The 27,018-nt window shown below is 55.1% G+C and overlaps 1 protein-coding gene across 3 annotated transcripts; it reads left to right on the forward strand.

Annotated features, from left to right (window-relative positions):
• Positions 1-13,967: 13,967 nt before the first annotated feature.
• On the forward strand, positions 13,968-25,354 carry TNFAIP2 (TNF alpha induced protein 2). Of its 3 annotated transcripts, none has more exons than XM_060181079.1 (12): positions 13,968-14,155; positions 16,576-16,911; positions 17,677-18,307; positions 20,830-20,944; positions 21,046-21,168; positions 21,240-21,340; positions 21,553-21,651; positions 22,498-22,621; positions 23,072-23,188; positions 23,975-24,130; positions 24,229-24,350; positions 25,206-25,354. In XM_060181079.1, the coding sequence occupies exons 2-12, from the start codon at positions 16,590-16,592 to the stop codon at positions 25,345-25,347; spliced, it is 2,052 nt and encodes a 683-aa protein (XP_060037062.1). In that variant the 5' UTR covers positions 13,968-14,155; positions 16,576-16,589; the 3' UTR covers positions 25,348-25,354. The 3 variants fall into 3 exon arrangements, with proteins under 3 accessions (XP_060037062.1, XP_060037063.1, XP_060037064.1); XM_060181080.1 differs by having other exon boundaries at positions 14,147-14,284; XM_060181081.1 differs by lacking the exon at positions 13,968-14,155 and adding an exon at positions 16,080-16,203.
• Positions 25,355-27,018: the final 1,664 nt, after the last annotated feature.

Genomic DNA, 27,018 nt, shown 5'->3' on the forward strand with positions numbered 1-27,018 from the left:
AGCCTCCGGTCCCCACCCGTAGGGGGAAAGCTTCACAGGTGGTGAAGCAGAGCTGCAGGTGTCTCTCTGTCTCTTTCCCTCTCTGTCTTCTCCTCCCCTCTCAATTTCTCTCTGTACCTATCCAATAATAAATAAAAATACAAAAAGAAAAATAAATAAATACACAAACTCCAAGCCCTTCAAGGGAAGAAGCCAGAGGTTAGAGTTGCAGATATGCATTTTGCTTGATTTCAGGGACTATAGGTTATTAATTTAAACTTGACACTTCTCCAGACCATACTGGGAAGGAGTTGTAACAAAATGTAGGAGAGCCTGGAGCCTTACTTACTGGGCACCTATTAACAATCAACCAGACATGGTTTATAAACATGGAGGCTTTAGGCAAAAAATCATTAGGCTTTCTAACAACAAAAATCAAGAAATCTGGGATCAGGAAGCTTCTTCCAAACTCCCCACCCCCAAACCCAGGAGAGCTTCCTGGCTGGGTGGCGGAGGCAGCGCAGTGTGTGTCATGTGTGTCGGTGTGTCAGGCTGGGACCTGAGACCAGAATGTCTTCCTGAGTTTCCCCAGGCAGGAAGTTGGGCTCTTCCTGGCAGGAGCCTCAGGGCCAGGAGCTGAGTATCCTCTGTGCGTTCCTGTGACCATCAGGGACTGTGGGCAGCTCCCAGAGGTACAATCAGGGAGCCTGAAGACCAAGGGTGGGTCAGGCCTCTGGCCACCTCCAGTCTATCTTCAGGGCCCTGGGGGGACCAGAAGTGTGTCGCAATCCTGTGATGCAAGGCTCGATGTCCGAGAGGCATTTCCAGTGTCAGTGAGCAATTTGCCTGGCTGCTAAGCTGCCGTGTGAGCTAATGGAGTGGGACAGCCCGGGACCCTCTCCTGACCCCTGGCCTGGCCCTGCTGGATTCTCAGGCAGAGTGATGGGACACAGTGAGGGTGCAACACAGGAAGCAGAGTTTATTATTCTGACAAACTGACTCATGCCTGAGCAGGACACAGTGCCGGCCCTTTTATACAGTTATCAACTTTCCCATAGTAACTCACAGCAACAAGCTTAACAGGTTATTCTTCCTATGTGTGTAGAGAAAATACAACTTGTTTGGGTTATCAGCAGACTCTTGGGCAGAAGGAGCAGATTCTAAGGCCACTGACCAAGGCCACTTTGATGACAGCAGGAGAAAGCCCTGTTTGTGCTGGGAGGAGGGTAAGATGGCTAGCAACTACAACCTTTTTAAGATATATTTTTATTTATTTATTTTTACCAGAGCACTACTCAGCTCTGGCTTATGGTGGTGCAGGAGACTGAGCCTGAGACCTTAAAGCCTTAGGCATGAGAGTCTCTTTGCATAAACATCATGCTGTCTCCCCTGCATTTTTTTAAAAGTTTTTTTTAAAAATATATTTATTTATTTTCCCTTTTGTTGCCCTTGTTTTATTGTTGTAGTCATTATTGGATAGCACAGAGAGAAAGAAGAAGACAGAGGGGGAGAGACAGACAGACACCTGCAGACCTGCTTCACCGCTTGTGAAGTGACTCCCCTGCAGGTAGGGAGCCGGGGACTTGAACCAGGATCCTTATGCCAGTCTTGTGCTTTGTGCCACGTGCGTTTAACCCGCTGTGCTATGGCCTAACTCCCCCCCCCCTTTTTTTTAAACTAAGAAGTTAACCCTGTGGTCCGGGAGGTGGCGCAGTAGATAAAGTACTGGACTCTCAAGCATGAGGTATCAAGTTCAATCCCCAACAGCACATGTACCAGGGTGGTGTTTGTTTTGGTTCTCTTTCTCTCTCTCACAAATGAAATATTAACAAAAAAGTTAACCCTTGCTGGGGCCTGGTGGTGGTGCACTGTAACAGCACACAAAGACCCAGGTTCAAGCCCCTGGTCCCCACCTGCAGGGGGAAAGCTTCACAAGTGGTGAAGCAGGGCTGCAGGTGTCTGTCTCTCTCCCTCTCTATAACCCCATTCTTACTGATTCCTGGCTGTCTCTATCCAATAATAAATAAAGATAATTACATAAATAAATAAATAAATAAATAAATAAATAAATAAAACCTTGCGGGGGTCGGGTGGTGGAGCTCCTGGCTGAGCGCACATATTACAGCGCACAAGGACTCAGGTTCAAGTCCCCGGTCCCCACCTGCAGGGGGAAAGCTTTGCGAGTGGTGAAGCAGGGCTGCAGATGTCTCTCTGTCTCTCTCCCTATCTCCCCCTCCCCTCTCAATTTCTGGCTGTCCCTATCCAATAAATAAATAAAGGTAATTTAAAAAAATTTAAAAACAAGCCTTGCTTGCTTCACTGCCCACTCCCCTTCTGCCCTGAAGACCCGGCTACACCCGTCTTTGAACCCCAGGGCTCATCACCCCCCTACCCTGCCCACATTTCCTGGGGCTCCTTTGTGAGCCCAGATTTGCCTCTGGTCTTTCTTTTGAGCCTGGGGGTCTTGGGTATAGCTTCTCTAGGAAGCTGGGGGGCTCCCACCCAGATGAGACTGCGGGGAGGGGGGGACTAGTGAGGCAGGGCAGGGCCAACAGAAGGTGGGATCCTGGGTTTGAAGGCATGATGAGCCCCGGCCCTCTGGAAAGGACAGTTTCAGGGGCTAGTAAGGGACTTGAGTGTCCACCAGCCCAGCCTAGTCCCTGCTGGGAGCCACCTGGGACACAGCTTGTGGGAATGTGTCCTGTGAGTGAGGCCAGGCCACAGGGGAGCATGGACAGGTCTCAGCTCTGCCTCCGCCCCCAGCTGACCCCCTGGCCACTTCCTCCCCAGCTGAGTCTCCCTGTCAGCAGGGGGGAACAGACACAGGAGGGCGGGGGTGGGGGGACCAGGGGCAAAGAGCCTGTTCACAGTGATCCTGGCACCAGGGGTATTTGAGTGGCCGTCAGAGTGTCACCTTCGTGCCAGCATGGCCTCTCCCTCTTCCTTCCTGGCCTGCTGACCCAGGCCCTTCCTTCCTGACCCCACACTTCATGGGGCCGCACCTGCGGTCTAAGAGGAGAAGGGAGGCTGGGGGGCCCTGGGCCACCTCCTGTCTCCAATCTTACTTCCTTTCTTTGCTACCACAAAGAAGTTTCTTTGGGCACTTCAAGAGGCCAGAGAGGGCCCCAATGCCCACCCTCAGGCTCTAGGACAGCCAATGGGACGAGGCCCCTGATTCGGGGCACAGGCTGTCCTCATCTATGGTGCCCTGGGCAGGGGACCCTGTGGGTGCCAGATGAGGCCCCTTGCACCTTGCTACAGGTCTGGGGCAAGTCACAACACTCTGAGGCTTGTCTTCTCCTGGGCCTCAGGGGTCTGGCCAGGAACTGAAACTGGGACAAGTCACAACGCCCTGAGGCTTGTTCTCTCCTGGGCCCCAGGACCAGACTGCACTCTGTCAGCCCCTCCCCGCAGGGCCCCTGCCCATCCACCGCCAATATCCCCCACGAGCACCTTGAGAATGGCTGTGAGCTATCTGCCACGTTGTGGCCGTGAGGCGTTCCAGGTGTAGAATTAAAAGGACTCAGGGAGTCCGGCAGTAGTGCAATGGGTTAAGCGCAGGTGGCGCAAAGCGCAAGGACCGGCATAAGGATCCCGGTTCGAGCCCCCGGCTCCCCACCTGTAGGGGAGTCGCTTCACAAGCGGTGAAGCTGGTCTGCAGGTGTCTGTCTTTCTCTCCCCCTCTCTGTCTTCCCCTTCTCTTTCCATTTCTCTCTGTCCTATCCAGCAACGATGACAACAACAATAATAACTATAACAACAATAAAAAAGGGGGAGTCGGGCTGTAGCGCAGTGGGTTAAGCGCAGGTGGTGCAAAGCGCAAAGACCAGAGTAAGGATCCCGGTTCGAGTCCGCACCTGCAGGGGAGTCGCTTCACAAGCGGTGAAGCAGGTCTACAGGTGTCTGCCTTTCTCTCCCCCTCTCTGTCTTCCCCTTCTCTCTCCATTTCTCTCCGTCCTATCCAACAACGACAACAATAAAACAACAAGGGCAACAAAAGGGAATAAATAAATAAAATATTAAAAAAAAACAAGGGCAACAAAAGGGGAAAATAAATAAATAAAATATAAGAAAAGGATTCAAAAAAATCTGTAAGGGGAAAGGCCTCTTCACCCCCACTCCCATCTTGTCCTCAGAAGCCACCATCAGAACACAGTGACAGTCCAGGGACACAAGAATGGTAGTTCAGGGTCATGGGAAATCTGCTTTGCAGGCAGAGTGGTTTGGAGGTGGCCAACAAGAGGACCCCAGACTCCTAGATGGGTGGGACCCCAGGTGAAGGAGCGGTACTGGGGTTCTGCATCAGCTAAGCCCCACTCACTCTGTACTTGCCTCGCTGTATGACTTTGGGCCGCTTCCTCCCGTCTCTGGGAGCACCCAAGGGAAGCACCAATGTGGGCACCCAGACCAAGTGATCTTGTCATCTGATGCCCCGTCGCCCTGCCACAGGCCTCCACCCTATTTGCAGAAGGGAGGCTCCAGTCCCCGGGGTGAAGTTGCTGGATTGGAGGGGCTCAGGGGGCCACAGTGTGTGTTTGAAGTTTGGTAAACATTAACTTTAAGGTTAGAAATGTAACTTTAAGGCTACATTCTTACCAGGCAAAGTTAAATGAAAAAGGTTTTCAACATAATTCTCATAAAGGTAAAATTAACTTACATTTAAAGTCTGAGGTAAAAATTAGTTAAAAATCAATATATTTTAACTAAGTTGGTCTAAAAAACCTTCACACACCTCGGGTGTATCTCCATCTTGTATGGGTGTAACAAAGGGTAAAAAAAAAAAAAAAAAAAAGACGTAGTTGATATGTGAAGCTCTCCAATACCTTCTCAGTTAGAAACAGACTGCACACTGGTTATGCTGATGACTCTCAGGCCTGAGGCTCTAGCACTGGTTCTTTGCATGACCACATTTTATTGCGCTTACATCGGTTAAGGAGCCTTAAAATGAAACAAGAAAGACCTTCCAGATTTATAAAGATACTTAAACCAATTATAATCATTGAGTTATCAATTGTGGTAAACTTCTAACCTGCTACAAGTTTTGTTTCATCAGTAAGTGAATTGCAGCTGTCAAGTTCTCTAAAAAGCGGAATTCCAGCAGCTGACCTTTCTCAGGCAACAATTCACTCCCTGGCAATTCTTCAGTGGACGTCTGCTTTGAACTGGCACTTCTATCAGACTTACTGGTACACAGCTCTACAGTAGCTTCCCTTTACACTTCTGGGTTTCTCAAAGACTGACTGCAGCCAGCTGCCTGGGGACTCTATAGGCCATACCCTCCCTCCATGCTAAGTAATGTCCACAGAGGCAGGAAATGCCCATCGAGGCAAGAGAAGCCCACAAAGGCAAGACATGTCCTTTAGCTTGATAAGAGAAGCTCACAGAGGCAAGAAATGCCCCCCTCAGGCCTTCCCTTGGCATCACACTGGTTCTTGTTGCTCGCTTACTTGTTCCTCCATGTTTGTGCCAGTTGTTTTTTTTTTAATATTTATTTTATTTATTTATTCCCTTTTGTTGCCCTTGTTGTTTTTTATTGTTGTAGTTATTATTGTTGCTGTCGTTGTTGGATAGGACAGAGAGAAATGGAGAGAGGAGGGGAAGACAGAGAGGGGGAGAGAAAGAGAGACACCTGCAGACCTGCTTCACCGCCTGTGAAGTGACTCCCCTGTGTTGTTTTTTTTTTTTAATGCCTGTACGATATAGGTTTCTGTTCACCCCAAACTCCTGATACTATGGTCAATTAGTTAAAAAATAAAAGGGGGAATTGTTGGTCTGCTTCTAGTTCTGCTTCTGGGATTCCTTCTGTTACATTGCTTGACGTTGTGGTCTATTTACATGGTCATTCTGTTACATTGGTTTGGTCTCACTCCCTCTGCCTCCGGGAGATTTTGGTTCAGTCTTTGCCTTTTCACGCTTCTTGCTTCTCCTTGCCCCCTATCCTACGTACTTCCTGGGTTCCGGACTCGGCTGGAGGAGAGAGATGGAGGAGCCCATTGTGTTGTGATTAGTTTGTTGGACTGCTTGCCTGCTCATGAATAAAGATTAAACTGCATTCTCAGCTCAGCCATGAGTTTCTGGTCATCTATGTCTCCCGCCCGTGAAGCCAGCCCGGAGAAAACAACAATTACTATTTAATATAGTGTTGGAAGTTCTTGCCATAGCAATCAGGCAGGAGCAAGGAATTAAAGGGATACAGATTGGAAGAGAAGAAGTCAAACGCTCCCTATTTGCAGATGACATGATAGTATACATGGAAAAACCTAAGGAATCCAGCAAGAAGCTTTTGGAAATCATCAGGCAATACAGTAAGGTGTCAGGCTACAAAATTAACATTCAAAAGTCAGTGGCATTCCTCTATGCAAACACTAAGCTAGAAGAAATTGAAATCCAGAAATCAATTCCTTTTACTATAGCAACAAAAACAATAAGATATCTAGGAGTAAACCTAACCAAAGAAGTGAAAGACTTGTATACTGAAAATTATGAGTCACTACTCAAGGAAATTGAAAAAGACACAAAGAAGTGGAAAGATATTCCATGTTCATGGGTTGGTAGAATTAACATCATCAAAATGAATATACTACCCAGAGCCATATACAAATTTAATGCTATCCCCATCAAGATCCCAAGCACATTTTTTAGGAGAATAGAACAAATGCTACAAATGTTTATCTGGAACCAGAAAAGATCTAGAATTGCCAAAACAATCTTGAGAAAAAAGAACAGAACTGGGGGCATCACACTCCCAGATCTCAAATTGTATTATAGGGCCATTGTCATCAAAACTGCTTGAACATGAATAGACACACTGACCAGTGGAATAGAATTGAGAGCCCAGAAGTGAGCCCCCACACCTATGGACATCTAATCTATGGACAAAGGGGCCCAGACTATTAAATGGGGAAAGCAGAGTCTCTTCAACAAATGGTGTTGGAAACAATGGGTTGAAACATGCAGAAGAATGAAACTGAACCACTGTATTTCACCAAATACAAAAGTAAATTCCAAGTGGATCAAGGACTTGGATGTTAGACCACAAACTATCAGATACTTAGAAGAAAATATTGGCAGAACTCTTTTCCGCATACATTTTAAACACATCTTCAATGAAACGAATCCAGTTACAAAGAAGACTAAGGCAAGTATAAACCTATGGGACTACATCAAATTAAAAAGCTTCTGTACAGCAAAAGAAACCACTACCCAAACCAAGAGACCCCCTCACAGAATGGGAGAAGATCTTTAAATGCCATACATCAGACAAGAGTTTAATAACCAACAGATATAAAGAGCTTGCCAGACTCAACAACAAGACAACAAATAACCCCATCCAAAAATGGGGAGAGAACTCGGACAGAATATTCACCACAGAAGAGATCCAAAAGGCCGAGAAACACATGAAAAAATGCTCCAAGTCTCTGATTGTCAGAGAAATGCAAATAAAGACAACAATGAGATATCACTTCACTCCTGTGAGAATGTCATACATCAGAAAAGGTAACAGCAGCAAATGCTGGAGAGGGTGTGGGGTCAAAGGAACACTCCTACACTGCTGGTGGGAATGTCAATTGGTCCAGCCTCTATGGAGAACAGTCTGGAGAACTCTCAGAAGGCTAGAAATGGACCTACCCTATGACCCTGCAATTCCTCTCCTGCGGATATATCCTAAGGAACCCAACATATCCATCCAAAAAGATCTGTGTACACATATGTTCTTGGCAGCGCAATTTGTAATAGCCAAAACCTGGAAGCAACCCAGGTGTCCAACAACAGATGAGTGGCTGAGCAAGTTGTGGTCTATATACACAATGGAATACTACTCAGCTGTAAAGAATGGTGACTTCACCGTTTTCAGCTGATCTTGGATGGACCTTGAAAAAATCATGTTGAGTGAAATAAGTCAGAAAGTGAAGGATGAATATGGGATGATCTCACTCTCAGGCCGACGTTGAAAAACAAGATTAGAAAAGAAAACACAAGTCGAACCTGAAATGGAATTGGAGTATTACACCAAAGTAAAAGACTCTGGGGTGGGTGGGTAGGTGGGTGGGGAGAATACAGGTCCATGAAAAATGATGTATGAAATAGTGGGGGTTGTATTGTTAAATGGGAATCTGGGGAATGTTATGCATGTACAAACCATTGTATTTACTGTTGAATGTAAAGCATTAATTCCCCAATAAAGAAATAAATTATTTAAAAAAAAAAAAAGAATGGTGACCTGACCGTTTTCAGCCAATTTTGGATGGACCTTGAAAAATTCATGTTGAGTGAAATAAGTCAGAAACAGAAGGATGAATATGGGATGATCTCACTCTCAGGCAGAAGTTGAAAAACAAGATCAGAAAAGAAAACACAAGTCGAACCTGAAATGGAATTGGCGTATGGCACCAAAGTGAAAGACTCTGGGGTGGGTGGGTGGGGAGAATAATACAGGTCCATGAAGGATTCAGAGGACCTAGTGGGGGTTGTATTGTTATATGGGAAACTGGGAAATGTTATGCATGTACTTACTGTTGAATGTAAAACATTAATTCCCCAATTAAAAAAATCAGAAAAGAAAAAAAAAAAAAAGAATAACCTGGAGAGACTTTGACAGCACAGCTCAGTATAATACCTGCAGCTGACACCCAACTTTCCTATATTTCAGAACATGGACTTTGATGCTTTTCTCTTGGATTTTTACCAATTTTGGTTAGAATGAGTATAAGACATTTTAACTGATTCAGCAGATTCCCTGGCGGTGTCAATACTGAAGAGTGTGACAGAGACCAGTTGCTGGAGTTTTGCTTTTTTAGTAAGATCTGTTTACCAGTAAAGCGATCTTCATCTGCTCCTAGGATGTACTTGGCAACACAGAGGAGAATCAAAAGGAACCAAGCTGGGACAAGGAAAAGTGGCAGGGGCTACAGTGGCCATAGTCTTGAGGTTTGGAGATTGATCCCAATAGTCCCATCTTTCTCTGGTGTTGATAAAAATAAAATATTTTTTTAAGTTAAAAAAAAAAGAGAGGGGGGGGGGGTCCGGTAGTGGCACCTGGTTGAGCGCACATGTTACAGGGCACAAGGACCCAGGTTTGAGCTCCCAGTCCCCACCTGCAGGGGGAAAGCTTTGCAAGTGGTGAAGCAGTATTGCAGGTGTCTCTCTGTCTCTCCCTCTCTATCAATCCCTTCCCTCTTGATTCTGGCTATCTCTATCCAGTAAATAAAATAAAGATAATTTTTAAAAAATTAAAAAGAAAGAAAGAAAGAAAGAAAGAAAGAAGAGACACTGCAGCACTGCTCCACAGGTAGTGAAGTTTCCCCCATGCAGGTGTGCCCCAGGGGCTTGAACCTGGGTCTTCAGGCATGGCAACATATGCACTCTACTGGATAAACGATCACCCACCCCCACTCATCTTTATTTTTATGAAAGAGACCAGAGCACTACTCAACTCTGGCATGTGTTGGTGCTGGGGATTGAACCCTGAACCACAGGCATGCTAGTCCTGTGCTCTGCTGCCTTGTGCTCTCCCTGACCCTGAATTTGGCCATCTTGCATCACCATGGAGACCAGACCTCTTTAGGCAAAATGGCTGAGACCAGCTCCTGGAGCTCAAGAGAGGTAACCTAGGCAAGTCAGCTCCTCCAAGAAGCCTTCCTGCACTGCACTCTTGGGAAGCCCCTGACTAGAATCCTGCTATCCCACAGGCCCTGCTCACTTTTGAGTGGCCCCATGCCAGTTCAGGAACAGCATGCCAGGCCTCAGTTTCCCTACAGGTGAACCCAAAAAGGTAGCAGCAGGGAAGGAGCATCGAGGGGCCATGCTCACTGCTGTGAGCCTGTTCTGCTGGGTTCTCTCTTGGGTTGAGGTCCTAGCACGGGTCAGCTGCCCTGCCACTCGTGGTCCCCAGGAAAGTCACCAGGCTCCCACCAGGCTGGCACAGCTGCAAGTGGCCCAATGGGTGACTTCCCCTCTGGAGAAAGTGGGGGCAGCGGGAACTCAGCTCGAGGCCTCCACCCTGTGTTCACTACCCCTGGAGACTCGGTTTCCTCATTACCTGTGGGGCCTTTAGAGAGTGGGGGATGTCTGAAGGAAGCCCCCCAGGTTGGGCAGGCCTGAAAGGGGGCTCAGCAGGAGGGAGCGGGGCAGTTATAGCAAGTCACCGCACAGAGGGAAGTGGGTGCTGGGGAGGGAGGACAGCAGGGAGGCAGAAGCACATGTGAGACCACAGCCTCCCCCCCAGAAAAGTCTGCCAAGGCCTGAGCCCCTCCTTCCGGAGTGATTCTCTGTATCCCTGAACCTGCTGTCCACGCCCACCCCCCCACCAGGGGCTGCCCAGCTGGCTGTCGGGCTGACCAACTGGTGGGTCATTAGAAAGAATGGGGATACACTCCCCTGCCCCAGGGGCTGCTGGACTGGGGACTGGGGAGCCTCCTGACCCTGCTGGCTGACAGTGCACCTCTAACTATTGACTGAACACATGACAGCAGAGTCTGGGAAACTTTCCTGCAAATGCCAAAGGGAGCCAAGGACTGTGTCCATTGCCCCTCAGCCCTTGTGTTTGACAGAGGCCCCTCCAGGCCCGAGGGTTGCGAGACCAGTGCCTAGGGAGGGGGCTCCCCACCCCTCCACCACTGGAGACGGCATGGCCCCCATTCTAGACCTCAGCTTGCTAGTCTGCAAAAGGGGAGATGAAGGAATTTCCATCTTATGTCAGGGAGCAAGCGGCCCCCATGGTGGACAGTGGCTGGGAGTGACAACTGTGCTTCCAGTCACTGGAGGTGGCAGTGCTCAGTGCCACCATGGAGTAAATAAGCAATGGATGCCACTTGGTGTTAAAAGAGGATATGCAGGGAATCGGGCGGTAGTGCGTCTGGTTAAGCACACGTGGTGCAAAGCACAAGGACAAACGCAAGGATCCCAGTTTGAGCCCCAGCTCCCCACCTGCAGGGGGCTCACTTCACAGGCAGTGAAGCAGGTCTGCAGGTGTCTCTCTTTCTCTCCCCCTCTCTGTCTTCTCCTCCTCTTTCTATTTCTCTCTGTCCTATCTAACAACGATGACATCAACAACAATAATAACTACAACAATAAAACAGCAAGGGCAACAAAAGGGAATAAATCAATAAATATTTTTTTTAAATAAAGGGAGTCAGGCGGTAGCGCAGCGGGTTAAGCGCACGTGGCGCAAAGCACAAGGACTGGTGTAAGGATCCCGGTTAGAGCCCCCGGCTCCCCACCTGCAGGGGAGTCGCTTCACAGGTGGTGAAGCAGGTCTGTGGGTGTCTGTCTTTCTCTCCCCCTCTTCCCCTCCTCTCTCCATTTCTCTTTGTCCTATCCAACAACGACAACATCAATAATAACTACAACAATAAAAACAACTAGGGCAAGGAAATAAATAAATATAAGTATTTAAAAAATAAATAAAAATAAAAAAGAGGATATTCAGACACTTGCTCCACGTGGGACCTGAGGACAGTGTTCTGAGCACGATGAGGCGGGGAGGAGGTCCACGACTGCTAAGAGCAGTCGAGTTCAGAGAGAGAGTCACCAGTGGGTGCAGCTGGGGTAGACAGCAAAGGAGTTAGCATTTAGTGGGGGCAGGGGCTCAGAGATAAGAAGAGTCTCCAGGAGGAGTGTGCTCATACAGCCCAGTGTTATTCAGTACCACTGCACTGTGCTTCTAGAGGTGAACTGTGGGGTCCGTGGAGGCTTCAGACTGGAAGGTGGCACAGTGGACACAGAGTCAGGCTCTCAAGCACCAGGACCCAAGTTCGATCTCTGACCTCGTTTGTGCTAGTGATATTCTGGTTCTCCCTCTTCCCTGTTAATAAATAAAGTTCTTCTTCCCCTTCCCCTCCCACTTCCCCTTTCTCTTTTGGATAGAGATGAAAATTAAAGGGAGTCGGGCTGTAGCGCAGCGGGTTAAGCACAAGGACCGGCATAAGGATCCCGGTTCGAACCCCGGCTCCCCACCTGCAGGGGAGTTGCTTCACAGACGGTGAAGCAGGTCTGCAGGTGTCTATCTTTCTCTCCTCCTCTCTGTCTTCCCCTCCTCTCTCCATTTCTCTCTGTCCTATCCAACAACGACAACAACAATAATAACTACAACAATAAAACAAGGGCAACAAAAGGGAATAAATAAATAAAATTAAAAAATTAAAAAAAAAGAAAATTAAGAGGGAAGGGGGAGATAGGGAGAGAGAGAGAGACGCCTGCAGACCTGCTTCACCAAGAACTTGAACCCAGGTCCTTGCACATGGTAATATGTGCGCTCTGCCAGATGCACTACTGCCCAGCCCAGTAAATAAAGCTCTTTTAAACACCAGATAAAGCGGGTTCTATCCTGTGAGCATTTTACAGGAGTAAAATGCTGGCTGCCAGGGGTGTGAGCAGAGATGAGGGAGGTGCAGACCGGTGGCCTCCCTTGTGTGAGGCTGCTGGGCTCTGGCGAGGTGCTGGCATGCGTCACTCTGGGGTCCTCCCTGCCCAGGGCACTTGTCAGCTGTCCGCAGTCCCCAGGGAGTTGACCTGGAGCCTCCCAACAGACCTTGACTTTCTGCTGACCCAGGATGCCTGGCCAGACCACAGTGCCCTCCCCTTGGGAAGCTTCTGGCAGGTGAAGAAGATGGCCCCTGACCCCCAGCCCCAGCCTCGCTGCAGACTCCACTTCAGGGGTGTCTAATAAGGAAGCATCGAGCACCCCTGATCCTGATTCCTAAACTCAGGGCAAGGGAAGTGACTGCCGTGTCACTCAGCTTCCTCCCTCCCTCATGCTGGGCAGCTGGGGGGCAGACGGGCTGACCTGGACCCAAGGGGATGGAGGGGTGAGGAGAGGTGAGGCCTCAGCAGATTGATTTCCCAATCTGTTTGGGGTTAAGAGGGAGACCAGGCAGAAAGCCTGGGATTGCACAATGAGGACGTTGCAGAGAGTGGGACCCTCAGTTGTCATCCTCATGGGTCCCCACTGGCTGGAGAACTGGGGGTGGGGGACAGACCTTCAATCTCCCACCTGCGCACTGGGGGCCAGATGGAGTGAGCCCTCCAATTTTCAACCCTGGGGGGTGGGGGAAAAAGACACAGCACCCCCCCCCATACACACACTCTCTCCCCTCCCCCACCCCAGGGAATCATGATGTGAGTTTCACCTTCCTGCCACTGCTGACCCCTTTCCTCAATGATGGGTGACGACAGCTCAGTTCAAGCCCAAAGCTGGTACTCGGCTACCAATGCCTTTCTCCCTACCCCCACCCCAAGAAGAGGAAGTTTTCATACTTGAGGCATCCCAGCTCCCCGCCCAGCCCAGCTCACTTGGCCACCACACCAGGTCTCAGCACTGATGGGGGTGGGGGTGGGGAGGGGACAGAGAAAAGAGAGAGGGACTCCAGTGGCCCGGTGCGGCAGGGAAATTCCTGAATGATCTGATCCTTTGCAGCCGGCTGGAATTTCTAGGATGTGAAATAGAGAAGCGCCCTCCTCCGGCACCCCTCCCTGTCCTGTGGGGCCTGGAGAATTGGGGCCCTAGTGGGGCTCAGTGATGCTCAAGCCTTAGAGGTTGGGAGGCCCTGCCTCTGTGGAAGGGTCCCAGAAGGAAACGCTTTCAGGAGTGGAGAGTCCCCACCCTCCACAGGCGGCTCCCCGTTTCAAGCCCCACTGGCTGAGCTGCCCGCACACAGATACTGGACAAAGCCTGACCCCTCTAGTCCCCCGCCCCTGCAGTCCACCGCGCCTCCTCCAGGAAGATCCTGCCCCTGCCTTTTCAGTATTAGAATGGGCGCTGACAGGGAGGGGGTGAAGGACTAGGGTGGGCGCGACCCAGCACCCCACAGGGAAAGGAGCATCCCAGCTGGGCTGAGTGCAGGCTCTGTGACGCACAAAGTGGTCTGAGAGCGGCCTGGGGAGTTGTCGGGGCTGGGGGGGGGGGTTTTGCAGCCGACCAGCCAGAACTTTTCGGACGTGGGGAATCACCCAGGGTGCGGCGTTCTCCCCCGCCCCCGCCATCCCTCTGCGGCTGGTGGGAGGCAGTGACCCCCAACCCCCCGCCCCCGCCCTGCCTCCTCCCGGGCCATCCAGGGGGCACCAGGCGGCCGCAGCGCACCCCGCCCACGGCTTCTGGGGAGGCGGGCCCAGAAGGCGGGGCCTGAGGCTATTTGAGGCGCAGGAGCCTGGAGGGACAGTCGCGACCCTGCTGGACACAGTGAGTGACTGGCTGCGCACGCGGAGGGGATGGGAGCGGAGGCGGCGCGAGGCCCGGCTTCCTGCGCCCCCCAGGGAAACTGAGGCTTCAGCTGGGCCCCCAGGGCGGGGAGGAAGCGGTGGGCTCCAGGTGGGGGGGCTGGGCGCCCTGATTGGAGCCCGGGGTCTCCCCACTCCCGACAGGGGTCCCGGCACCTGGGGGAAATGGCTGAGGGGCGTGCCGGGGGCGTGCCCTGCCTGCTCGCTCACCGAGAACCTGGGCGGCAGATGCAGCCCTCCACCCGCCTATGTTGGGGGTGGGCCTGCGAGGTAGAAGACAAGTCCCCCGCCAGGGCACCTCTAGGTGTTGGACTTGGCAGTGTGGTCCCGCCACATCCTCTGGCAGTGCCCCCTCCACTTCATAGAGAAACTGAGGCTTGGGGATACAGGGAGGGTCAGGGTCAGGCTGCCCCAGGCCCCCAGGCCTTGAAGAGGAGAGGACATGGGGAGTTGGGCGAAGGCTCCAGGTGTGGAGTTGAAGTGGACTAGAGGCTAGAGGCTGGAGGTGGGGGGGGTGCCCTACAGCAGGAGGGCAGAGGTGAGTCTGGGCACCAGGTGGACGCCGCCGTGAAAACATGCAGGACTGGGTGGACAAGGTAGAGTGCCAGTGGTCTGGGCTGGGGGCCTTGGCTTTGGAGCCCCCCCAGGGCACCCCCCATACTCTCGCCCAAGTGGCACAGAGAGGCCTAGGGGGTGGTGAGGAAGCCAGTTCTTGGACCCCAAGCAGCTATGGCTGAGCTGGGGGGATAAAACCCCCATGGATGGAACTGGGTGTTGGACCTGGGGGGCAGGGGGCTGAGGACACTGTTAAGCTGAGCTCCCCCTGCTGTGACTTAGCGCACATGCTACCCACCCAGACTCAGATTCTCCCCTGTTTGTGGGGCTGGGTCACGCCATCTGCCTCAAGCTTAGCAGGGGAGAGAGCTGTGGTGCTGCCTGTGTGGCAGGGTAGGCCTGTGGCCGCTTCCAACACCCCCCCACACACACACCTTGTCCCTTTACCTGGTGTTGTGACTGCTTTGGCTCTGAAGAGGGGCTGCCACTGTCCCTAGGATCATCCAGACTATCCCATGTCCAAAAGGGGAGCAGCCCGGGTAGCTGACTGTGAGGCAGGCTAGGGCACTGAAAGTGGAAGCTGTGGTGACAGTGATGTCATCTCATGTGGGAACGGCTGGGTGAAACAGGAGCCTAAGCTGCCGTGACCTCTGGCAGCCCTGTACCTTAAGTCCCCTTGCTCCCACCTAAGTGCCTTCAGGGGCCTTCTCCTCACCCCTCACAACCCCCACCCAGCCTGTTAAGCTTGGCCCCTATTCCTCTCTGTCCTTGTTCTGCCCTGGGCCCCAAGGACAGGCTGGCACCCTGCTTTGCAGTCTCCTCTCCCTGTCCTGGGGGTGCTGTGAGGAAGGTTCACCAGGAAACGGGGGCTTCTCCTTCTGGGTGCCTGGTGGCCCAGCTTTTTCCCTACCTGGGGCTGCAGGGGACCCTGAGGTAGGCAGAGAACAACAGCAAACTTAGTGGCCCCCTGCCGCAGGTCCAGAGCAGTGACAACCACCTCCAGGCTCCTGCCCTGGAAACATGGAGGGAGGGGGTGAAATAGTTATTTATTTGTTCCGTTTTGTTGCCCTTGTTGTAGTTATTGTTGTTATTGATGTCGTCATTGTTGGATAAGACAGAGAGAAATGGAGAGAGGAGGGGAAGACAGAGGGGGGCAGAGAAAGCTTCACTGCTTCACTGCCTGTGAAGCAACTCCCCTGCAGGTGGGGAGCAGGGGCTCGAACCGGGATCCTCACGCCAGTCCTTGCGCTTCATGCCACGTGCGCTTAGCCGGCTGCACTACTGCCCGACTCCCTTGACTTTTTTTTTTTTTTTTAACAAAATAGAGAGACAGAGGAGCTGGGTGGTGGCACACCTGGTAGAGTGCACATGTTGCAGTGTTCAAGGACCTGGGTTCAAGCCCCCGGCCCCCACCTACAGAGGGAAAGCTTTGCAAGTGGTGAAGCAGGGCTGCAGGTGTCTCTCTGTCTCTATCCCTCTCTGTCTCCCCATTCCTCTCAACTTTTGGCTATATCTATCAAATAAATAAAGAAAATAAAAAAAATTTTTTAAAAAATAGAGACAGAGCTCGACTCTGGCTTTTTCCAGAGTGCTGGCATGCAAGTCCTGCACTCTCCCCGTTGAGCCACCGCTGGGGCTTTTTTCCTTTTTCTCCAGCACCAATAATCTAGCACATGTATGACATCACCACTCCTGTGCCAACTTGTTCATTTCCTCTGGTGTTATAGTGCTCCCATGTGGCACCAGGTCTGGTTGGCAGGCTCACCCCTGACCGCTGAACCACCTCCCAGGCCTCCCATGACAGCTGAGCCCTCCCTTCCCCCACAGGCCCAGAGCAGGGGATGCTGAAGATGATGACCTTCCAAGGCCTTCCTGGCCAGCAGACTGCAACCCACATTCTCCACCTGCCTAGAGACCCCCAGAGCCAGCTATCCACGTCCGAGGCCAAGGCCTCCATGTGGGAGGAGCCCTCGAGAGACCCGGTGGTCCCCCTGGAGGTGGAGGTAGCCCCTGAAAGGAATGAGGAGGCAGCCAGGAAGAAGGAGAAGAAGAAGCCCAGGGGGCTGGCCAACATGTTCAGTGTCTTCACCAAAGGCAGAAAGAAGAAGGAGCAGGAGGGGGAGCCTGCACCCCTGCTGGGGCAGGGGGGACAGATGCCCACAGGTCAGCACCCTCACCTGAATGCAGAGACATTAAAGCCAGGCTGGGAGGTGCCCGAAATGGGGGCAGTCGGGAGGGGAGCTCCAGGGCCTAGAGCCCCATGGGGCATCCACTGTTATCTAGGGGTATCTCTCTCCTCTTGGGGCCCCTTTGCTGGGAACCCCCCTGCTACAAGGGGGCTCCTGCCAGGACCCCCTTCCTGCTGTGACACCCCTCCCGCTAGAATCCCCACCTTGCAGGGGTCCTTCTCCTGCTGGGACTCCCCCCTCCTCCTGGGACCCCCTCCTGCTGTTACCATCTCCTGCTGTGACACCCCTCCCCCTAGAATCCCCTCCTGCAGGGGTCCCTCTCCTGCTGCGACTCCCCCCCTCCTCCTGGGACCCCCTCGTGCTGGTACCGTCTCCTGCTGTGACACCCCTCCCGCTAGAATCCCCCCCTTGCAGGGGTCCTTCTCCTGATGGGACTCCCCCCTCCTCCTGGGACCCCCTCCAGCTGGTACCGTCTCCTGCTGTGACACCCCTCCCCCTAGAATCCCCCCCTTGCAGGGGTCCTTCTCCTGATGGGACTCCCCCCTCCTCCTGGGACCCCCTCGTGCTGGTACCATCTCCTGCTGTGACACCCCTCCCGCTAGAATCCCCCCCTGCAGGACCTCCTCTCCAGCTGGGACTCCCCCTGCCGCCAGAACTTCTTCCTGGGCCCCCTGCTGCCAGACCCCCTTCTCGTGCCCCCCCCCCCCGCCGGGCTGACCGCCGCCCCCTGTGCCCGCAGTGGAGGAGCTGAAGGCGGCGCTGGAGCAGGGCAGGCTGGAGGCAGCGGGGCCGCTGCTGGCGCTCGAGCGGGAGCTGGTGGCGCTGGCGGCGTCGGGCAGCGCGGACGCGGAGGAGCTGGTGCGGCGGCAGAGCAAGGTGGAGGCGCTGTACGTGCTGCTGCGCGGCCTGGTGCTCGGGCTGCTGGGCCGCCCGCTGCTCGCGGCCCCCGAGCGGCTGCGCCAGGCCCTGGCGGTGCTGGCCGAGCAGGAGCGCGAGGACGCCGCGCAGGGGCCCGGACCCGCGTCGCTGGAGGCCACGCGCCCACGCGGGTGGCTGCGGCAGTGGCGGGACGAGGTGGCGCGCGCCGCGGACGAGCGGCTGGGCGGGGCCCCCGACGGCGCCGACGACCCCGGGGCCGGCTCGCAGGCCGAGCGCGCCTTCCTGCACATGGGCTGCACCATGAAGAACGACCTGGAGGCCGTGGTGGAGCGCCTCAAGCCGCTCTTCCCCGCCGAGATGGACGTGGTGGCCGTCTACGCCCGCAGCTACCACGCGCATTTCGCTGCGCAGCTGGCCTCCATGGCGCAGTTCGAGCTGTGCCCGCGGGACACCTACATGCTGCTGCTCTGGGTGCAGAAGCTCTACCCCGAGTGAGTGCCAAGGGGTGGGGTGCTCGGGCTGGGGCTGTGCCCCGGTGAGTAGGGGGCCTGTTCTGTGGTCTGAAGCTGCTCCCCAGTGAGGAGAGACCTGTTCCGGGTGCTCGGCCTCTATCCCAGATGAGCATGGGGGGCTAGGGGCCAACCCCTGGGCAGGCACAAAGGGTCTGTGGGAGAGTGTCTTTGGGGAAGCCCCTGCCTCAAGGTGGGGGCTAGAGGCCTGGACTCCAAGGCAGAGCCTTGGCCTGGCAGACTTTGTACTGGGGTGGGGGTTGTTTTATTTTATGTTATTTTTGCCGCGCTGAGGCTTTGGGCATGCGTGCTTCACCACTCCCATGTAAGTCTTTCAGAGAGAGGCACAGAATTAGACACCACAGCTTCCAGGGGCCACAGCACCTCTCCTGTGGTGCTGGGGTGGGACCTGGGTCGCACTTACAAGGTTGTGCCTACCCAGTGAGCTGTCTCTCTAGGGATTTTTACTTCCCTGTGCCTCTGCTGGCTCCTCAACTGGGGGAACTGAGGTCCAGAGAAAGGCAGTTGCTTCACCATTCATTCTTGAGTTCCGGGAGAGGGCAAGACAGATGACGCAGAGCAGGAACAGCTGGGACAGAGAGCACAGGGGTAGTGGGATCCCAGAGCCCAGGCTCTGAGCCACCCAGCCTGGGTCAGTCCAGGAAGCAAGCCTGCAGGAGGTGGTGCCAGATCCCATGTGTACCAGGAGCCAGGCCCCCCTCTGGGGCTGCTGTAACTAAAAAAAACCAGGGAGTCAGGCCAGGGAGAGGAGGAGTGATGGTGTTCCTGCAAAGGGAGTCACCTTCTGGGCTGAGGCTGAGTCTCAAGGCATGCTGAGCATGCTAGGAACCAGGAACCATGGTGTGTCTGTGTGTGTGTGTGAGTGTGTGTCTGTGTGTGTGTGTATGTCTCTGTGTGTGTGTGTCTGTGTGTCTCTGTGTGTGTGTGTGTGTCTGTGTGTGTGTGTGTGTCTGTGTGTCTCTCTCTCTGTGTATCTGTGTGTGTGTGTGTGTGTGTCTGTGTCTGTGTGTGAGTGTGTGTGTGCCTCTGTGTGTGTGTCTCTGTGTGTCTGTGTGTGTGTGTCTGTGTGTGTCTGTGTGAGTGTGTGTCTGCGTGTGTGTCTGTGTGTGTCAGTGTGTGTGTGTCAGTGTGTGTCTGTGTCTCTGTGTCTCTGTGTGTGTGTGTCTGTATGTGTGTGTGTGTGTCTCTGTGTGTGTGTGTCTGTGTGTTTAGGGAGGACGTTTCCTCAGGCAGTACCAGGCAGGGCACGCAAGGAGGAGTCCTAGGCAGGGCAGGCAGGCAGGGCTAGAGAACAGGGGGCCAGGGGCTATTCAGAACAATCCCAGGCAGGGCAGGTGGTGGGAGAGTCCACCATATTCCTGAGTCGGGCAGGGGAGGTCCTGACCAGGGCATGCAGGTGAATCTAGGGCATTCCTGGACAGGGCAGGTGGGGGAAAGCTGGTTCCCAAGACAGTCCTGAGCAGGGCAGGGAGGAGTCCAGGTCATACAGGAGGGTCCAGGGCACTCCTGGGCAGGGGAGGGTCTATAAGGACAAACCCAGTTGGGCAGGCCCCCTTGGTGAGCCTGGGCAGAGCTGGGTTCTGTCAAGCCCAGAGCTGCTCTGGTGAGGCAGCCAGGCCAGCAGAGAAGGTCCCCGGATGTACACAGACCCCCTCGGCTCCCTGGTTACCTGCTGGTGTTGGGTACAGAAACTGGTACTGCTGGTGCCAGCAGCCTGGGGCTCAGGGGCTATAGGGACTTCTAGAGGAAGGGGCTGCACAGCTCCCAGAGTGAAGCCGGCTGACAGACAGCATGAGGTGCACCCCAGGGCCTTGGGGATACCTCGTGCTGCGGTAGGGGCTGGAGGAAGGGCTCCAGACAGGCAGAGGGCAGGGCTGCGGAGGGACCAGGGCCTTCTTGTTTTTCCTGACTCACCAGGAAATCGCCGCACTCACACCTCTGACCCTGGGCTTCCTGTGCCAGTGACCCCAGGGGTTTGGGGGGGCCCTGCTGGGAACAGGCCTCAGAGGTCTCAGGCCAACTGGGGGGAGCCTAGGGGAACTTCCCAGACCTGTGTGGACATAAGGGTCAGCTGCATGTGGGCAGGGACAGGGCAGGGGACACAGCCTCAGGAAGTGCCAGGCTGGGCTGCCTCAGGGCCCCAGAACCCACACAGGAGCCAGAAGGTAAATGGAGATGCCCAGGGAGCAGTTTGGGGGGACAGCCTTCTTGCTTGGATGAACCCAGACCTGGGAAAGTGGGGCCCTTGAGGGAGTGCCTGGAGTCAGCGGGCTCAGGAACAAACAGGGCTAGGGTTAGGTGTCCCCTGTGAGAAAGAAGTGCAACAATGGCTTGGGGGGGAGGGCGTCTGCTGAGCAGGTGTGGAGGGGTGAGGTGATGGGGGCCCAGGGTGGCAAGGCCTATAGCACGAACATGGGAGACAGCCTCCTGAGGGCAATGCAGAGTGGGTACCATTTGTCTCATGCCAGTGCCCCCACCCACAGTGACATTATCAACAGCCCCAAGCTGGCAGGTGAGCTGCAGGGGCTTGAGCTGGGCAGCCTCCTGCCCCCCAAGCAGGTCCAGGAACTGGAGGTCACCTTCTTGTCCAATGAGGTGGTAAGTGCAGCACCAGGGGCCTGGTGGGATGTGTGGGGGGATCTGGGGGCAGCACAGTGGGGGCCTGGAAGGGGGCTCAGCGCTGCAAACACCCCCCCCAGACAGGTGTGAAGGAGCTAATGGCTCGTGCCCTGGAGCTGGAGTCAGAGCGCTGGGCCCAGAACACTGCCCCCCAGTTCCTGGACAGCCATTGGCACAGCGAGCTGGCCATCGACATCATGCAGGTAGCGTGGGGACAGAGCCCCCCTCACACCCCTCCATCCCTGAGCCCCACTCAGCTCATCCTTCTCTGCAGATCCTGTACCAGGCCCACACCAAGGCCAGGAATGTTACCCCAGACCTGGGCTCCCAGATCCGGCCCATGCTGCTAGCAGCGCTCACAGCCTTCCTCAACAGGTCGGTGGCCTCCACTCCCTCCCATGGGGACCCCAGCATATCCCCTCCCCATCCACCCTCCCTTAGCAGGTCCCCAGACACAGGGTGCCCCTGCCACCCCCCCCCCGCCTCCCTCCCACCTTTCTCCCCTAGAAGTGGTGGTCCCGGTACCAGGTGTCCCCAGGCTCCTCGCTGTGTCTCTGCTGACCCCATGTGCCCCTCCCTCACCCCAGCTACCTGAGCACCTTTGACAACTTCCTGGAGAAGGGCAGGCAGCTGAGCAACTACAGGCCCAACGTCATGGCCAACGTTAACAACTGCCAGCTCTTCTGGTGAGGCCGTGCTGCGGGTGCTGGGGGGAGCAGAAGGCTGGGGGAACAGGAAGGGGGACTGGGGAGCAGGAATGCGGCTGGGGGCAGGAAGGGGACTAGGGGAGCAGGTAGGAAAGACTGTGCCCAGTATCCTGGGAGGGAGGAATACTAGAGGAAGCAGCTAGAGCAGAGGCAATGGCATTAAAATGAGCCATGGGGAGTCGGGTGGTAGCGCAGCGGGTTAAGTGTACATGGCGCGCAAAGCGTAAGGGCCGGCATAAGGATCCCAGTTCGAGCCTCTGGCTTCCCACCTGCAGGGGAGTCGCATCACTGGTGGTGAAGCAGGTCTGCGGGTGTCTGTCTTTCTCTTCCCCCTCTCCGTCTTCCCCTCCTCTCTCCATCTCTCTGTGCTATCTAACAATGACGACATCAATAATAACAACAATAACTACAACAATAATTTAAAAACAAGGGCAACAAAAGGGAATATAAAAAAAAAAAGTGAACACACTAAAAAAAAAAAAAAAAAGAGCCATGAAGCACCCCTCGCTTGAGCCCAGGCACCAGGTGGGAGTGCCATGGCACCAGGAGAAGCTCCCTTGCTGTAGTCTCTATCCTTCTCTGGGTAGTTAGGAAAAGGTAGCCCTGAGAGTAATGAAATCATGTGTGTGCAAGGCCTGTCTGTGCCACAAACAGTTCCAGTGAGCCAGACAGAGGGGGCCAGTCTGGCAGTGTGATGGCAGACGTCTACAATCTGCTAGCCTTACCCAGGGCACCTGGCCCCACAGGGGTCCTGAAGTAGGACTTGGCTCAGGAAAGTGCCCCAGGGCTGGAGCGTGGCTAGTGTGACGCCGTCGTGTCTCTCAGGACCACCGTGGAGCAGAAGTGGCAGCAGACACAGGCCTCGCAGAACTTCATGCTGAGTCCCCTGAGGGACCTCAAGAGTCACAGCTTTGCCATCTTGCTCCAGAGCCTGTTCGAGGACCTGAAGGTCAGTGGGCCTCCTCCCAGGGCACAGAGCTGCAGGAGCCAGGGCGTTGGGGGCAGGGGGTGGGGGAGGAACAGCTGCAGTGGCCCCTGGCAGTGCTGGGGTGCCTGTCACTGCCCCCACCTCTTCAACCAGGGGCTGAGCCTCAGAGGCAGCCTCAGGCTGGCAGAACAAGCCCCCCACTTGCCAGGCGCACCCCAGAACCTCCTGCAGTGCTCAGAGTCCCCATACCCCCCTCCTCAGTGGCCATGACCCAGAGGACTTGGCTCAGCCTTGCTTATATGGGAATTTATTTACTTAAGAGGGGGTGGCAGGCAGACAGGCGGCAGCTGTCCTCTGGTGACCTCAGAGAGGGTCTTCCGGGCGCCACGGCTATGAGCGAGCAGGCCAGGCAGTTAGCACATGCCACCTGCCTTGCCCTGCTGCCAGACACCTGGTCTCTCTCTGTTGCAGCCACTATTCAAAAAGGCACAGGCCCGCTGGTCCGCCCCTGAGCAGCTGGACGAAATCCTGGCCACAGTGGGTGGTCGGCTGCCTGAGTTCTCAGGGCTTCGAGACTGCTTCCGAGAGGTGAGTGTAGGGTGTGGGGAAGAGCAAAGACACGCAGGCCAACACTCCCTGGGGCAGGTGTGGCTTCCTGGAGCAAGTGGGACCCCTAGGGGAGCTGGGGCTCTCTGGGGCAGGTGGGGCTCCCTCAAGTGCAAGTGGGCCCCCCTTGGGGGAGATTGGGCTTCCTGGGGCAGTGGGGGCTCCCCTGGAGCAGTGGGGGTTACCCTGAGGCAAATGGGACTCCCTGATTGCAGGTGTAGCTCCCTAGGGTAGGTAGGATTCCCTGGAGCCAGGTGAGGCTCCCTGAGAGGAGATGGGGCTCTCTGGAGGCAGGTGGGGCTCCCTGAGGGGAGATAGGGCTGCCTGGGGTCAGTGGGGCTCCTTGAGGGCAGGTGTAGCTTCCTAGGGTAGATGGGGCTCCCTGGAGGCAGGGGGGCTCCCTGAGGGGAGATGGGGCTCCCTGGGGTAGATGGGGCTCCCTGGAGGCAGGGGGGCTCCCTGAGGGGAGATGGGGATTCCTGGGGTAGATGGGGCTCCCTGGAGGCAGGGGGGCTCCCTGAGGGGAGATGGGGATTCCTGGGGTAGATGGGGCTCCCTGAGGGGAGATGGGGCTCCCTGGGTAGATGGGGCTCCCTGGGGCAGGTGGGGCTCCCTGGAGGCAGGTGGGGCTCCCTGGGGTAGATGGGGCTCCCTGGAGGCAGGTGAGGCTCCCTGGGGTAGATGGGGCTCCCTGAGGGGAGATGGGGCTCCCTGGGGACGACTGTAACCCTGAGGCGGGTGGCACTCCCTCACCTGCCCTTCCCCCAGGAGCTCATGGAGGCCGTGCACCTGCACCTGGTGAAGGAGTACATCACCCTCCTGGGCAGGCGCCGCCTGGTGCTCAAGGCTGTGGAGCAGCAGCTGCAGCTGGCCGGGCAGATCGAGGCCAACGCCAACCTCATCCAGAGTTTCTGCACGCAGCACGTGAGCCTCGCCCTGACCCTGCCCACCTGAATCCCTTCAACCCTCCTGAGACCCCTCTGGGTGGGGCCGCCTCCCTCCAGCTACACCTGTGCCCATAGGGCTCCCCCGCCAGCTGGTTGAACCCCGCGATCCCCACCATCGCTGAGATCATCCGCCTGCAGGACCCCAACGCCATCAAGATCTCAGTGGCCACGTACGCCACCTGGTACCCCGACTTTAGGTGAGAACGGGGTCTCTTAGGGCTGGGCAGCACGGGTCCCATCAGGCAGGTGGAGCAGGCAACCAAGAGCCCTGGAAGGACATGGAAGGGTGACAGGCAGCTGTAGTCTGCCCCACTGCCCACCTCCACCCACATTCCCAGCCCCATGTGACACCACACTGCAGAGGGAAGCAGATATTGGGGACCCTATGGAAGCCACGGTCAGCTAGCCTGGGGGACCCCTGCTGAGACCCGGGCCCTGCACTCCCACTCTGGAGTGGGGGCTTGGCTTCGGATACCTGGGGGTCTAGTGAGCCTGGGAAGTGGACTCTGAGCTGAGGCCCCTGCCATGGCAGATGGTATGAGCAGACCTTGATTCGGATGCCCCACTTAGCTTAGTCCAGTCTGACTCTGTCCATTCGCCCACCCATCCTTCTTATGCCCACCTGTCTGCCAGCCCGCCCACCATCCACCCACCCCCATCCACTCACCAATCATGCACTACTCCAACTGCCTACTTCTCACTCCATCCATCCTTCCCTCCCTCCATCCAACCACTATTACTGGGTGGTCTGTGGGTAGGAGTCAGGCTCTGGTCTAGGCACCATGATACACAGAGCACCAGAGAGAGCCTGAGTCCTCCTCAGGCCACCTGCAACCTCCCGAAGGTTGGCGGGAGTGAGGTCATGTGACAGAGTGATGCTAGAGCGAGCTGAAGGATAACTCAGAGGACACTAACTCTGAAGACCTCTTGGAAGGCCTCTTGGAGGAGGTGACATTTTAGCTGACTTAAGGGGCCAGAGGAGCTGGTGCCACCTAGAGTGGGGACGGCAGTACAGAAGGGGATCCAGGGTTGACGGCCACTGTCCTTGGCAGCAAAGGCCACCTGAACACCATCCTGGCCATCAAGGGAAACCTGCCCAGCAGTGAAGCCAGGGACATCCGCAGCATCCTGGACATGAGCACAGGCACGAGGGAACCCACCAAGGCCCTATTCTCTCTGATAAAGGTCGGCTAGCACCTCCCACAGCCCCCCTGCTTGTGAGCGCCAAAGCCAGCTTGGGACCCAGCCCCAGACCCTGCGCTGCCCAGCAGAGGCACAAAAAGGCAGCAAACCATGGCCGACTGCTCACCTGTCTGATGGGGGCGGGAGTGTCTCCGTGGGGGCAGGTAGGGCCCCTGAGACTGTGAATGACTGTAGGTGAGGTGTGCACTGAGGGGGCCGAGGCAGCAGAGGCCCCCGCTGGGGAGCGGTGGAAGGGGAGAGGAGCCCTTCCTGAGGCCTGGAGAGGACCTGTGGGGACGCAGACCCTGAGCCCCGTCTGCACCCTCAGGCTACCCTGAGGACGGGCGGGGACAGGTCCTGGTGTGCCTTCCCTGACCCCCGCCTGGACACTGGAGTGCGGGCTGAGCAGGGCCAGCTTGACCTCTGATCCCAACGTCTGTGTCGATTTCAAGATGCCGGAGTAACCTTTCACACCCCGAGATGCAAACTTGCCCGTGGTCTCTGGGGTCTGGAGCTGACCTGCTTTCTAGAAACCCACAGGACTTGCCCACACGTCCTGATTGAGGGCCCCTCCAGCTTCCAGGCTGTTTTTTTCCCCCATCATAGTCCCCCTCACTCCTAGGGTGACCTCTGACCCAGCCTGTTAATCCAGGTCAGTTGATCAGTGAGTGACCTTCCCCCACCTGCAGCTCACCCCACTCCGCTGTGGGCAGTGACAGAGGCAATTCCTGCACCCAGGATGGGGATATTTGGTGGAGGGAATCTAGTCACCACAACCTGCCATCTACCCTGGGGCCATCCATGTGAGTGAGGACTGGCCTCACTGACCCCAAATGGGGTGGACAGGGCCTGGCCTCACTGGGTACACAGACCTCTGTCTGTCCATCCGTCTATCCCTTTGAATTGTGTTTGATGTTACTGTATTATTTTATAGTTCTACTTTTATTTGTGTGGACTCTGCATGGGAGCCTAGATTTTGTAGCTTTGTATAAAACTCGTTTCCACAGAAGTCGGGCGGTAGCACCTCAGGTTAAGCGCAGGTGGCCCAAAGCGCAAGGACCGGTGTAAGGATCCTGGTTCGAGCCCCTGGCTCCCCACCTGCAGGGCGTCACCTCACAAGCAGTGAAGCAGATCTGCAGGTGTCTATCTTTCTCTCCCCCCTCTCTTCCCTTCCTCTCTCCATTTCTCTCTGTTCTATCCAACGACAACATCATCAATAACGATAACGACAACAATAAAACAAGGGCAACAAAAGGGAATAAATATTTTTTTTAAAAAAACTCATTTCCAAAGTGGTGTTCAGTGACTTCTTTGTGGGGTGGGGGGGCTTTCTGTGTCTACCCCCTAGCGGGCCCAGCTCCAGAATGTCCCTCACCCTTCTCAGCCAGAGCTGAGAAGTGGCAGATCAGTGGAAGGTCAATTTGGGCCCTTCCATGCCTCGGTTTCCTCATCTGTAAGACAGATCAAAAGCTTGTTGGGTCCTTTAGGACCTAGAAGGCTGAGACAGTCTGAAACCCAGCTGGAGAGCTACAGGGGCTCCCCTCTGCAGCCTGTCTGAGCCCTGGGTTGGGAAAGGGACTTCGAGGATCCATCCCATAGAGCTATGGGGGCCCTGCAGGGAGGCTTTTCTGCCAAGTTCCACCAGTGGGGCCATAGACCTTACCTCGGGGGTTATCTGTCTCT

Source organism: Erinaceus europaeus, chromosome 22 (assembly GCF_950295315.1).
Source record: "Erinaceus europaeus chromosome 22, mEriEur2.1, whole genome shotgun sequence".
NCBI lineage: Eukaryota > Metazoa > Chordata > Mammalia > Eulipotyphla > Erinaceidae > Erinaceus > Erinaceus europaeus.

Coding starts and splice junctions, on each gene's coding strand:
- TNFAIP2 (XM_060181079.1), top strand. CDS start 16,590: ATGCTGAAGATGATGACCTTCCAAGGCCTTCCTGGCCAGCAGACTGCA. Junction 16,912..17,676: donor GGGGGGACAGATGCCCACAG/GTCAGCACCCTC, acceptor CTGTGCCCGCAG/TGGAGGAGCTGAAGGCGGCG. Junction 22,622..23,071: donor GCCTGTTCGAGGACCTGAAG/GTCAGTGGGCCT, acceptor TCTCTGTTGCAG/CCACTATTCAAAAAGGCACA.